General features: G+C 40.6%; 3 protein-coding genes across 3 annotated transcripts; 2 read left to right on the top strand and 1 right to left on the bottom strand.

Annotated features, from left to right (window-relative positions):
- Nucleotides 1-942: 942 nt before the first annotated feature.
- Nucleotides 943-2403, bottom strand: LOC108052693. Its single transcript, XM_017135138.2, has one exon. The coding sequence runs from the start codon at nucleotides 2340-2342 to the stop codon at nucleotides 1347-1349; it is 996 nt and encodes a 331-aa protein (XP_016990627.2). The 5' UTR covers nucleotides 2343-2403; the 3' UTR covers nucleotides 943-1346.
- A 400-nt stretch (nucleotides 2404-2803) lies between these two features.
- Nucleotides 2804-4218, top strand: LOC108052696. The gene is made up of 4 exons (XM_017135141.2): nucleotides 2804-2992; nucleotides 3050-3260; nucleotides 3490-3628; nucleotides 3698-4218. The coding sequence occupies exons 2-4, from the start codon at nucleotides 3051-3053 to the stop codon at nucleotides 3748-3750; spliced, it is 402 nt and encodes a 133-aa protein (XP_016990630.1). The 5' UTR covers nucleotides 2804-2992; nucleotide 3050; the 3' UTR covers nucleotides 3751-4218.
- A 4823-nt stretch (nucleotides 4219-9041) lies between these two features.
- On the top strand, nucleotides 9042-10521 carry LOC108043574. The gene has a single exon (XM_017122336.2). The coding sequence runs from the start codon at nucleotides 9130-9132 to the stop codon at nucleotides 10381-10383; it is 1254 nt and encodes a 417-aa protein (XP_016977825.2). The 5' UTR covers nucleotides 9042-9129; the 3' UTR covers nucleotides 10384-10521.
- The last annotated feature ends 1776 nt before the right edge of the window (nucleotides 10522-12297 follow it).

Raw genomic sequence — 12297 nt, 5'->3', positions numbered from 1 at the left:
AGCAGCATCAGAAATCATTAAGTCAAAAATACTGCAAACATATTTCCAACTTTTAGTTCAAAATCATTTTAAAAGCTTGCAAAGAAATATAGAAAACTTAGAAAATTGGTAATCCTATTTAAATTACTATTGTTTTTATATACTTTTCAACATTTTCATCTGCTTTTTTATCAAAGATAACTTAATCTAACCTTTCTCCGATAAATTTTAAATTATAAACGAAATAATATGCTCCCCTTTCAAGGTTTATACAAAATAATTCACCCATAGATCGGCGCAACAACAATTTAAGGCCAATCTATTCGGCGCATTCACACTCATGATCCCCGTAAACGGAGTACCCGCATCCCATGCCAAGTGCCCATTAAGCCGCATATATAAATCACCATTAATTTGACAGTGGATTTTTACATAACTCAGGCCAACAGGTGAAAGCGAAAAGCGCACAGCTGCCGGAGGACAGTGGAGAGATCATGGTGTGTCATGGAAAACTCGCCACTTGCACTCGTGGAAATTGACTGGTCCCCCTGGAGACCCTCTTTTCGCGGAGGTTGGCATGCAAAATCGAATTGTGTGCTAATATTTGGCCAAAATGCAAAGAGCCCGCGGTTATCGCCGCACCACGAACATGACGAAGTGACTCCAGATGGGGGAAGTTTTCAATGTTGCCGCTGCAGTAATAAAAATCATTACTTTCAAGCCCAAATTGGCAAATGTTGGCAGGGGGAGAATGCGGGACTTTTGCCTGATCGACATGCAATGTCAGGGAAATTGCTGTCAAATGGGTAAAAGTTTTGGTTAACACTGAGAAAAATAATATTTACAATATAATGGACTTGTTTTTGTTAAAGCTTCATTGTATCGAATGTTTAAAACTTATATCTGCATAATATTCATACAACCAATCACTTTTAAAATAAAATACACACTGTTGATTTTGTGTGTACAAGATATTATTAAAATGCAAATAATGTCGGCATTAATCTAAGAATGCTTTATAAAAAGAGTATGTATTCACCCAATTTGAACAGTTTGTCTTTGTGAAATGGTTCTTTTGGTGTATGGAACTGGTTTTGATAGAGCTAATTTGACGAAGAACCATCTGGGATAGAACTGGGGTTTAACCCGCTTAACCCTTTCGAGAGATGCCACAAAAGAAAGCTCATACGATGAATAGCAATGGGAAAACTGAGCCGTCGAAAAACACGGCTTTTGTTTTAGCCCTCAACGCAGACAAGATGTCCCAGCTAAAAGCTTTTCCCGAAAAATTCCAGACCCCGATCCCCTGCACATGACAGGCACAATTTCTCAAATCGTTTTGAGGCAAATAAAGAGGTCTTTCACTTTCACTGACGACGCACATTCTTGGAGCGCCGAGTGGCCTTGATGGAGGAACCATTAAGGAAGGCAGCCGCCTCTAGATCCCGATTCCAATCCTCCTCGGTATATTCATGCCGAAAACGACTACAACATTCGCCCAAATAGGAGGTCATTTGCTTTCGCTGGTTGAGCATCAACGAGGTGCGGGACTTGGGCAAGACGAGCATGTTGACCAGGTGCATCTGCATGCCATAGTAGAGTTCCCTACTGCTATCGCGTTCCTTTCCCGACTTCTTAGCCGGCACATCCAACTCTAAGGAGGTGTTCGACTCATCCGAGGAACAGGAAAGGAAGCTCACATCAGAGCTGGTTTTGACGCAGAGCGACACAGTAGATTTTGGGCCATCAAGTGCCGGGAACTGCCCCTTCCTGAGCTGCGTATTCTGATCGATCAGGATGGGAATCCAGGACTGCAGAGAGCGCACGCCATCCGCCAAGGTGTCCAAGTGAGTCTTTAGACTGGTCAGAACCATACTGGGCGTCAGCTTGTCCTTTAATTGGAGGGACATGGCGTTCGACGGTTGCTTCAATAGCTTTTCCTTGCCTTCGTAATCCGGTGCAAAGGATAGTCGTACTCTTTGGGCGAGTGCTTGAACCTTAGCATCCCTGACCCAAAGCTCCATCCGGGATTCTCTAGCCACCGCCTTTTCCTCCTTGACAGTTGAAGTGTTCTTTTGTGGCCTTGGTCTGGATTTGGAGAGGAAAGTCATCGATACTGTAGGAGTTACCACAATGGGACCTTCGGCAAGTCCAGCAATGCGCCGCCTAATATCCGAAGGAATGGGTTGCTGGCAAGTGGATGCAGCTGCTCGTCCAGCTATCCTGCTATCGCCCATACCCTCTACCTCTCGATAATTGTTGGCTGCTGATTGATACTCATTTCCGTGGGCCTTTATGTCCTGGATCAGATCCGTTGAAAGAGGTACAAGACGCTGGCTACGTCCAGGTTCCACGGGAAACATCTTACTGATGTTTTTTCTGATACTTCTAATTTTGATACAAACTGGGGGCCAAACTATTATATATTACTTAATCTGTTTATATGTTATGTTTGATGTCATTTTGGATTCGAAAAGTTGAGGGAGTCAGATTTAAGTCTTTTAGATCTGTCTGATCTTATGCAAAAATTCATTGCCAATATAGTAATTTAGGTAGAAAAGCTTTTCTTTTTGTTTCTCATTCTTATATTAGTTCTTTATAACGATATAGCAATCTTTTTTTATCTTTATTAATTTAAAATTATAGGTTTATTGAAACAATAGAGTGTGTGAAACACAATGATAGTTTAATATTTGAAATGTCGGCAGTTAATTTTGCATTATCTTACTATTTTATAACTCTTTTTATGATCGTTGACGATTTGGTTTTAAAACCCAGCTTTCAAAATGATGTCAAAAGTCATTTTTACATAAAATTAAAGCATATGTACACAAGACACTAAAGAAAGTCCCGGTTTTACACGAACTTATCTATTTCTTTTTTACAATAATTGATCGAGAGTGTTCCTTTCGAAAAACTTTCAAATGTTGTAGTGAACTCGAATACCAGACGACAGAAATGGAGCTAAACTGTCTTGGTAGAGATTGCAACAAGAGGACGTCAGAATTGTCACGTAAGCACCAAGTTGTAAGTAAAACTCACTCGATAACCCTTTTCATATTCATTTCAGGATGCCATTGTTTAAAAAGTTTTGCTATTGTTTTAGTTTAAGAACCGGTGCCCTGGTAGTTGCATGTTCAAACATAATTGTAGATATAACTGATACAGCATTAACTATATATACTAAAGATTATTTCTGCTATGAAATGTTGGTAATCATGATAATTTCCACCATCTGGAATATCTTTTCAGAGATGATTCTAATGACTGCAATCTTTCGGGTAAGAAATTGAGAACTGATTGTCCAATGCATTTAGAATTGAATGACTTTTTAAAAGTTCCATCGAACATGCATTTTTTTGTACCTTAAAAATTAATTCAGCAGCGATAAAAATGTGCATCTAAATGCAGCTTAGGATAAATAACTTTTCCGAACTTGAAACCAATTTTTTAAAAGTAATAATAAATAAAAATACTTGCTTTTTATCTGAGTATAGTATCCTTTTCCAGGCAAATCCAAAGTTGCTCCCAGTGCACCTGGTGACTTGTCTTGGGAGCCTGATTTTTCGAATGATCAGTCACATGCTGTCTGCCTCCCTTGGTAGGTCCAACTTCTTACTGGTAACCTATGCGTTCCTGATGGTTGGCTGTGAGTGTTCCCTTGAAGTGATGGTCTGTTCCTCACCACTTCCTTCTCATCCCGATCGATCCTTCACAGATGTTGCCGCGGACGTGTTGATCGTGCTGAGCTACTACCACTCGGAGATCTAGTGGACCGCTCCGATTACCCATTAACCCAGGCGGCCGAGCGCAGCATGTGGCGATTAGGCGCGAAAATTTATTTGGAAAATGTTGCGCAATCGGGCCGGGCATAAATCGTGGCCAATTGTCACCAGCGGATTGGCAACCGAACTCCAGCGACCTGCGTTTAATTATCGCCCCGCCAGCGCCCGGCGAGCTACATGCGTGCTAATTGACCAGGCTGAGGCCCAGCTCCAATACGAATCTGAATCCGAGTCCCAGTCCAGGTCCCAGTTCCAGTCCAAATGTCCAAATGATAACCGCGACGATGAAAACGCATGCTGAGCCAAATGAAAATTATGTTGCAATCGGTGAGCGTGCTGCCCGCTGGCTGGTCACTGAACCGGGGTTTGCACCACCATCCATCCACGGGCCTTAATTAATTTCCTTGATTAATTGAAAGTGCGCCTTGCTCGCAGTATTTACGTTTTTTTCTGACTTGTTTTGCTTTTTTTTTTTGTTTTGGGCCATGGTACGTATTTTTTGGCAGTGCAAAGTTGAAGGCAATAAGAAAAATAGCCCCGGATTCGATTCGGTAGTATGTGATGGGCGTTGCCCTGGCCAACCCTTGGCCATTACTCTTGGCCCGATTCCGTTCCTTTCCTTTTCCTCGGCGCTGGTATTCGATTGCGGCTGGAATGATGATCCCTGTGCAGGAGGATTCGGTGTAATTACTTTGGAATGCTCTGTAAAATGCAAACAAAACAATTGGGTCATTCAACAATATTTTATAATATTAAATGGTCTATTTATAATCAATATATTTAATCATTTATAAAATTGTTCTGTTCTAAGATGTTTATGGTTTAACCTACCTGCTTCCCCAAAATGAAATCTTAAAAATATGTCTCTATATAAAACCATTCAGACCATTCAACAAAGCAATTCCCATACATCACCAGCAAATCGAAACCATAATCTTTGACCTTGTCAACCCGCTGAGACCAGCAAGTACATCAAGATAAATTAAGCCTCAATTGCGGATTCAACATTGGGCCAACTAACATCCATCATTCCAGTTTTATGGCCGAACAATAGAACCCAAATACCCAGCAAGTCAATTTCCAGGGGCAACTAAGTTGAATTGCAAGTTGCAACGTTCACCGAATATTCACTGATTTCATAAAATATTACGATAAATGTCGCTTTCAACATTTATAAGCCAGAAGGATTTTAATACTTTATTGCTTATAACCGCAAAGCGACAGTAAACGCTCCTGCTTAAAGAAACAAAATGCAATCGCATCGAAGGGAATCGAAAATAAGGAAAACAAGAAAAATGAATTGTCTTCATTTTGTAATTTAATGGTATTTTATTGAATTTCTGATGGGACTGGGCAGGGACAAGGGGGATTGCCCCCATCCTTGGCTTGTGGATCGGAATCGGATTCGGAATCGGGATCCCATCCGATCCGATCTCCCCCAGCCTGTTGACATTTAAAATATGGCCGCGTGTCAATGCGACTGCCCTACGCCCATTTTTAAGTCAGGTTTACATTTCGATTTCGGTTTCGATTTTTAATTCGCCACTCGACCGAAATCCCAGCGTAAATTCAATTTGAAGGTCCGAAGGCCTGCAGAAAAATGTGCTTTCACTTGACCCGCAATGCTGCGTAAATAAATTTTATCGCTCCGCTGACACGTGCGCGTAATATTTCATTAAATTTAAACTACAGCGAAAATAAAAAGTAAAAATAAATATAATTGCGTTCGGTTCAAAACGGCAGCATAAACAAATCGGCGATTGCATCGTAACTTCGTTTTCAATTTGGCAAGTTTGACACTTGGCCAGTTAGTGAGTGTCCCCCACACTCCACATCGGGCATTCCAAGTGTCCAGAGTGCCACCTACGTTGGCCAACTTCAGTCCAGCTCCCAATGGGGACTACCTGTCGTGGCCATTGCCGCCTGCCATTCACTTGCCGGCAGTGCGTGCTGCAGTTGCTCCTGATTGCAAATGCCAATTGTTGGCGAGCCAACTGCATGCCAATGTTTATGATGGCCCATAATTTCTTTGCCCATGGCTAGTTCATAAAGCTAGCCTAGCATGTAAGCATGAAGGTAGCTAATTAATGAAGTAGAGGAGAGAAATCTGATTTAAATGTTAATTTTCAAGGTAATTAACTTTGATACTTTCAGTTACATTTACACATTAAGTCCCATAATCTACGATTTAATTAGCAATTAAACTATTTTTAATCAACTTATAGTTTATGTACTACTCATTACCTTGACATAAAAATGAATATACATTAAAATTTAAAAGTAGTACATATTTTTATAAAAGCAATGAAAAATTCTGTCAACAAATTGTGCAACATTGAGACTGCAAATACAGATTGGTGCCAGTAAATAAAAAAAACTTGGCTAAGCGAACGCCTACAAAGACAAGCTAAGTCCCAAGAGTGATCTACGCCTATTGTGAATAATTTTTAAAGACTGCCAAGAACCTCATAAGCATATGGCCATTATGCTGAACGCTTTGGTTAATGGCCCGCCTGCCACTAAGCTCACTGGGGCGGGGAATACTATGAGTACAAATGTTTCGGCTCCTCCCCGGGAAGAGCAGCAGTTCCAATGAGCTCGTAAAACTCACCAGGCGGTGGGATGACTGCTCCCAGAGCTTCTTTCGGTGCTTAGTGATGTCTTAGATGCAACTACAAGTGCTGCTCCCGCTGGTCATTAGGCGCAATGACGGCACGCACCCGGTGGAGCTCGGAGCTCGGAGCAGGGTCATTTGCGTCGACGAATGGGGCGTCACTTAAGCCGATGCTAATTTCCATAATGCACGCCTTTATGGCGACCAACAGGTCCCGATCCCAAGTGCGGTTTGTTCACTCTGCAAATAAACAGTGGGGTTAAGAATAATGGGTCTAGTTTTTGGCCTCTTAAAATGATAAAACTTACCTTCATTAGAGGACAATTAAACATGTTAAATTACAATTAATATTAATATTAATAACTTATTTAAAAAAAGTAATTTTAACCCGAAGCCAAAACTTAATCAAATAAAGACGTTTCAATAAATTAAAATCAGCATTTTTTTTTAAATAAAAAACTTATACAATAAGTTTCTTTTAGAATAAGAAGATGTTTTTTGAGTAATCGCAAGAGAGTAAACTTTTATTTAAAAGTATTAGAAAAAAGGTAAATTAAATTATTGACGTGAATATATTTGAATTTATTCCGCATTTATAGTTTGCTATTATTTCACCCACAAACGTACATTCAGGTGAAGAAAATTAATGACTTGGTAAGCTAGAAAGTTTAGCTCAAGGAGTGACCAAGTGGCAGGTCAAGTGCGGGAGGGTAATATTCTGAAATATATGAAGTGAGTATTCCGCAATCAAATGAAAGCCAAAATCCAATTTAAGATCACCTCCAGTTGACACCTCACGGCGATCAGCGTTGCGGCCTAGAACTCCACTTGATCTGGCCCTGGCCCTGGCGATTTAATGGCTTCGCAATTGGCCTGACCCATACCCATCTTGGCCAACTGCTTGGTGATCGGGGCCAGTGGACTGCGGATCGTGGAGCGGACCAAGCAGCTTTTGTCGCTGTCCCCAGCAACATGAGTATGATTTATTGTAGTTTATGTGGCCGGAGCAGCTTCTGCCCGCAGTTCGTGATGGCTTTTCTTGGCTTCGTTAGTCGCAGTCCTGGGAGCTGGCTATACCCTTTTTTGGGGGTATTTCAAATAGATTCTGGATAAGGAATCGTATGTTTTTGGCTACAAATATGAAAATATCGTTGATATCTTCGAAAATTCGAATTGTTTTTCAGAGATTAAGTGCTTAAAAATAGGTTTTTTCGAAGCTATGTAAATATAAACAATCTTTTTTGTAGAAGTCACTTATCAGAACAAAATCAAAATTAAGTTTTTGGTTTAAAGTTCCGGGATTTTCTCTATTAAGTTAATGGACGTTTTAGATCAGAATAATATTAATAAAGTTTTGTTTTCTGATTTTATAGGGCATTACGAGCATCGATTTTGAAATTTCTCTACAACTCTTCGTTTTTTGTGTGCTGATCCTGCACTTGGCCGTGCTTATGTGTATCATTTTTCTTGGCCAGCGGCTGCGATTCTACGTTATTGTATTTTTATATTATTTGTGCTTAATTTGCGGGGCACAGGTAAGGAGCAGTGGGAGCCATGCACCTGATTCCGCGAGTGTTGTGACTTTTGTGGCCGCTGGACAAGTTCGTTGATTTGCGGCAGGCAAATGACCATATACTCCTCAACTTTTTGCGGGCAGGAGCACTTGGGCTATTAGCCTGATCTTCCTCCGCCTTTTCGTGGACTTCATTGCTCCTCCTTCTTCTCTTCTTTAGCGGCCTTTCCCTTTGTCAATTCCAAGAGACATTTGCCTGGCCAAAGAACGAGATTTATGTTAGTCGGGTGTCATTTTAAGTTAATGGGTTATACTCCCCAACCAGTTATTTTTTCTTTTATTTATGGAAGAGTCTTTTTTGTGCGTCTTAGCTTCTATTTTTTTTGTATTTTTTTTTACCGTTTTTACTTTTTTTTCTTATATTTTCTTGACCAGCTGCAGGTGGATTCGCTTGAATTTATGACTTCGGCTTTTAAATTGCTTTATGGCAATTTCCGTGGCACCCACACAATGGCTGACATTAATTTATCATTAAATCCAAAAATTCAGGTTTTGCTTTAATTTTACGCTTTCCGCAGGAATATTAGTTTTTCATAAAATTGTATTTTTTTATGAATTATATACAATCGATTTCGTTTTTTACCCAGAAATAAAAGGTTTTTACCCACTATGCGGTTGACGAAGGAGCACTGAATCTATTGCCCAAATAAACCAATTTAAAACTAATTTAACACTCTAAAATACATATGTGTGTAATGTTTTCAACTTATTTAAACTTCCTTTAAACATTTCAGCCTATAATTTGAACTATTTTATTGTTAGGCAATTGTAATTTGAAGAATTATTTTAAGGCGTCAAGTGCGTTATCAAAAAATGTAAAGTAATATTAACAAATGCTCCACAATACCTGTAAGTTAGGTAAACATAAGTAAACATCTTATCATAAGATAAGCACAATAAACAATTCGTCGTATACACCACCACATTGTATTATTAACAATATCTTATTCCGAACTTTTCTTCACAAGAAACTAAAAGCAACTAAAACAGGTTATCGATTGTTTTATCGAAGCTTCCTTTTTTTTGGGGGCAACCAGTGTTGGTTAGCATTTTTGTCAATTTGGCTAGCAGTATTGTCAAGAGACTTTTGTCATCAATCACGTGCTTTATTTATCCCAATTTCTGGATCGAAATTTCAGAAAAAGTTGTAAGTTGGAAATACAAATCCTAAGTACACGATGAACCGCCACGTTGCCAAAATCTTGGATGACAAGCGGGAGAAGGATAATTCGTCCAGTCCGCCACCTCCTTACCAATCGTCATTATCCTCGCCGGAATCTTCATCGCCCACCAATGGATATCCGTTCTTATATGTGGATGTGGTGAAGAATAAGCCCAAATTGGAGATGCCTACGCCAACTCCTCCGCCTCAGCCCACTCCGCCGGAGTTCAGTATCTTCCGGGAGGATTTTCCAGCTCTGCCAGGCACTACGCGACTACCATCCAATCCGAATTCGGCGGTTCCCGACGACTGGACGGCCTTGATGAGCGATGGGGAACAGGAAGAATTTACCAAATTCAGGGAAATTGTCATGTCCAGCGATACGAACTGCAGTACCGAGGACTTCCTTAATAAAACCCAGGACCAGAACAAGTCCCGGGAAATAGAGTATCTGCCGCAGCTGTACGGCTATCTCACCAATCCGTCCCATTTCGAAGTGAGCCTGATCTTTGGCAAGCAGTTCCTGCAAGAGGGCGTGAGACAAAGGGCCTTGAGTAACGGCTACAAGAAGTCTACTCTGTGTAACGCTGGTATCAATCCTCCTCCCGGCTTTGAGAATGTCAAAATCTATGCCCGCCTGAAGACCAACAGTACGGGCATGCCACTGGGTGGAGTCAACTTCGAGCTGGAATCACCTCTTTATGATAGGATGTGGAATATGAATGCTAATTCTTCGCGCTCCACCGTAGAGGGATGCTTTGGTATGCTAGGATTGGCCAGCAAACTGGGATCGATGCAGCGAAATCCCCTACTAATGCCGCAGATATTTAACGATGATGAGACCGGAGAGGGCAGCAGCTCCTCCTTTCCCGGAGCAAGTGATGGCTACCATGTGCCATTGAACTATCGTCTGGCTGGAAAGTTGGGGCTGCAGCAGCCCAAAACAGGGCAGATGCAGGTGGAGTTGCTATTCTACTTCTTTTACACATTTACCGGCGACATGATGCAGATGCTCGCAGCAGCGGAACTGGCGGAACGGGGTTGGCGCTACCACAAGCACCTGCGTGTTTGGATCAGGCGGCAGCCGGACAATCCCAACTACTCGTATAGGGGCTTCCAGGAGTCCGGCGAGTACAACTACTTCAACATGTGCCAGTGGAAGATCCTGCCGCGTCACTTTCAACTGGATCCCGAGCAGCTGGAGCGGACACAGACCAAGGAGGAGTTGTACGAGATGTATGGCTACCACCCGCAGATGAGTAGCCCGTAAACAAATATGAATCGCCAGTCTTCACCCATTCCCCAGGGGACTCAGTGGCGCTTCAATTTGTTTCGTGGCTGTCTTATGTTTTATACAAGCAAAGATGTAAACATATTTTAAATCAAATAAGAATTTTTCTTAAAAAGAGGTAAGCGTTTTATTTAATTGGCTGTGATGGTGATTTTTAATTATCCTGGTAATAAAATAATACAATATTCTATCTTAAGAATTACTTGATGAGCCTCAAAATAAAATAATTTAATAATAAAATTGTCTTTATATTTATCGATTTCTTTACAAATTAAATTTAAATGCTAAGGGTACATACTTCTCAAAAATTATACATTTCTATTTTAATTGATGGGTTTCAAAAGAATTTTTCTTTTAACATTTTGTAATATTTTGTTGTTTTAAAGATGAGCTTTGTTAGAATAGTTATTTTTTCTGCTAAGGAGTAAATATTTAAAATAAAGAGTTATGTGAAAATATATATTGTTATGTTTACCATAATTTTGTTCTTACTGAACATACATGTGCAAAGAAAAATCTGTTTAATGAGCTGTATCTTGAAAATTACCAAGCAGATCGCGAGCCTCGTTGGACGATCACTACAGTTAGCTATTTAGCTACTTGCAACATTGTCACCTTGCAGCTACCAACTGACCTACCGCCAAAAATCTAAGCAACCACACCCTCCAAATGCCTTCGCACTACATAGCACACAAAACCACTGAGCACTGAACACTGAGCACCACCTCTTAGCCAAGCCCCAAAGATACGAGTAAAATCGCAGCGCTCATTAGCAAAATGGAGCAGCGGCAGACGGACAGTTGGACATTTGGAGTCGCAGCTTTCCGCCCAGGCACGATCTCTTTGGCCAAGTGTCGCCGTCATTTAGCCCGCTAATTGCCACGTAAATTTGCAACCATTTTTGGCAGCTCATTAAATTTATTATTAAAACAAAAGCCGGTGCCAGTGGCGGAGCCAAGTTAATTGCCATCAAATTGACATGCGAGCTTGCCGGAGACGGACGACAACACCCGCCTGGAATGGCAGCTTGGGACTCGCAACTCTGCGCATGCGTATTAATTGCCATGGAAACTTCATAATTTCATGTGGAAAAATGTGAACGTTAGGCGTGCTCGCCAACAACAACCATTGCCGGTATATAAGCAACCACAAGTACAATGTGTAATTTAAGCGAGGGAGACTTAAAAGATTGGAGTGGAACCAGGTTTTTGGATCGGTCCACTTGGCGGCTTATTTATGGCACGGCGAAGTTTGATTGAAATGTGTTGTCTGTGAAATTGACAACTTGGGTGAGATTTGCACGGCTTACAGCTGGATAGGTTTCGGGTTTGGATTCGCTATTCGGTTTCGCTTTCGGGTTGGGGCACTTAGAAAAGTTATCCCAAACTCTTACATCTTAGCTAAAATTTAAATCAAATAGTTTATAATTTGTAATACATTTTAATTAAATAAATTAGTTACTGAGCGGGACATTGGAAAGGGAAAAGTAGGTACATTTATTTTTAAAAAATCGTGGGATATTAAAATTCCTTCAATAAAAACAATTTAAGTGCTTCTTACTGTATTTCAAATAAATTTTGACATATTTTATAAACATAAAAATACGAAAATTATTAAGAGAAATGTATTTCTTAGAAATCTAAACTAATGGTATTATTATTATAAATTTATTTACTTCTAGATAGAAATACGTATTCAATGGTCATAGATACATAGGTATCTTTCTAAATAAGTAGTATATTTTGCAGTGTGGCTTTCTGGAGCCAATTAAGCATGAATCATGCCCGAAAGACTCGTGGCAGGAGCGTTGTGCAACGAACGCTCTGATTAATAAGCCGCCCGCACATGGCCAGGAGTAGGCCGGGAATTAACCCCGAATCGGATCCCGAAGTA

The sequence above is a fragment of the Drosophila rhopaloa genome, unplaced genomic scaffold (genome assembly GCF_018152115.1).
Source record: "Drosophila rhopaloa isolate 14029-0021.01 unplaced genomic scaffold, ASM1815211v1 contig_2, whole genome shotgun sequence".
Taxonomy (NCBI): domain Eukaryota; kingdom Metazoa; phylum Arthropoda; class Insecta; order Diptera; family Drosophilidae; genus Drosophila; species Drosophila rhopaloa.
The sequence above is the reverse complement of the archived record's forward strand: the minus strand, read 5'-3'. Positions and strand labels throughout refer to the sequence as shown.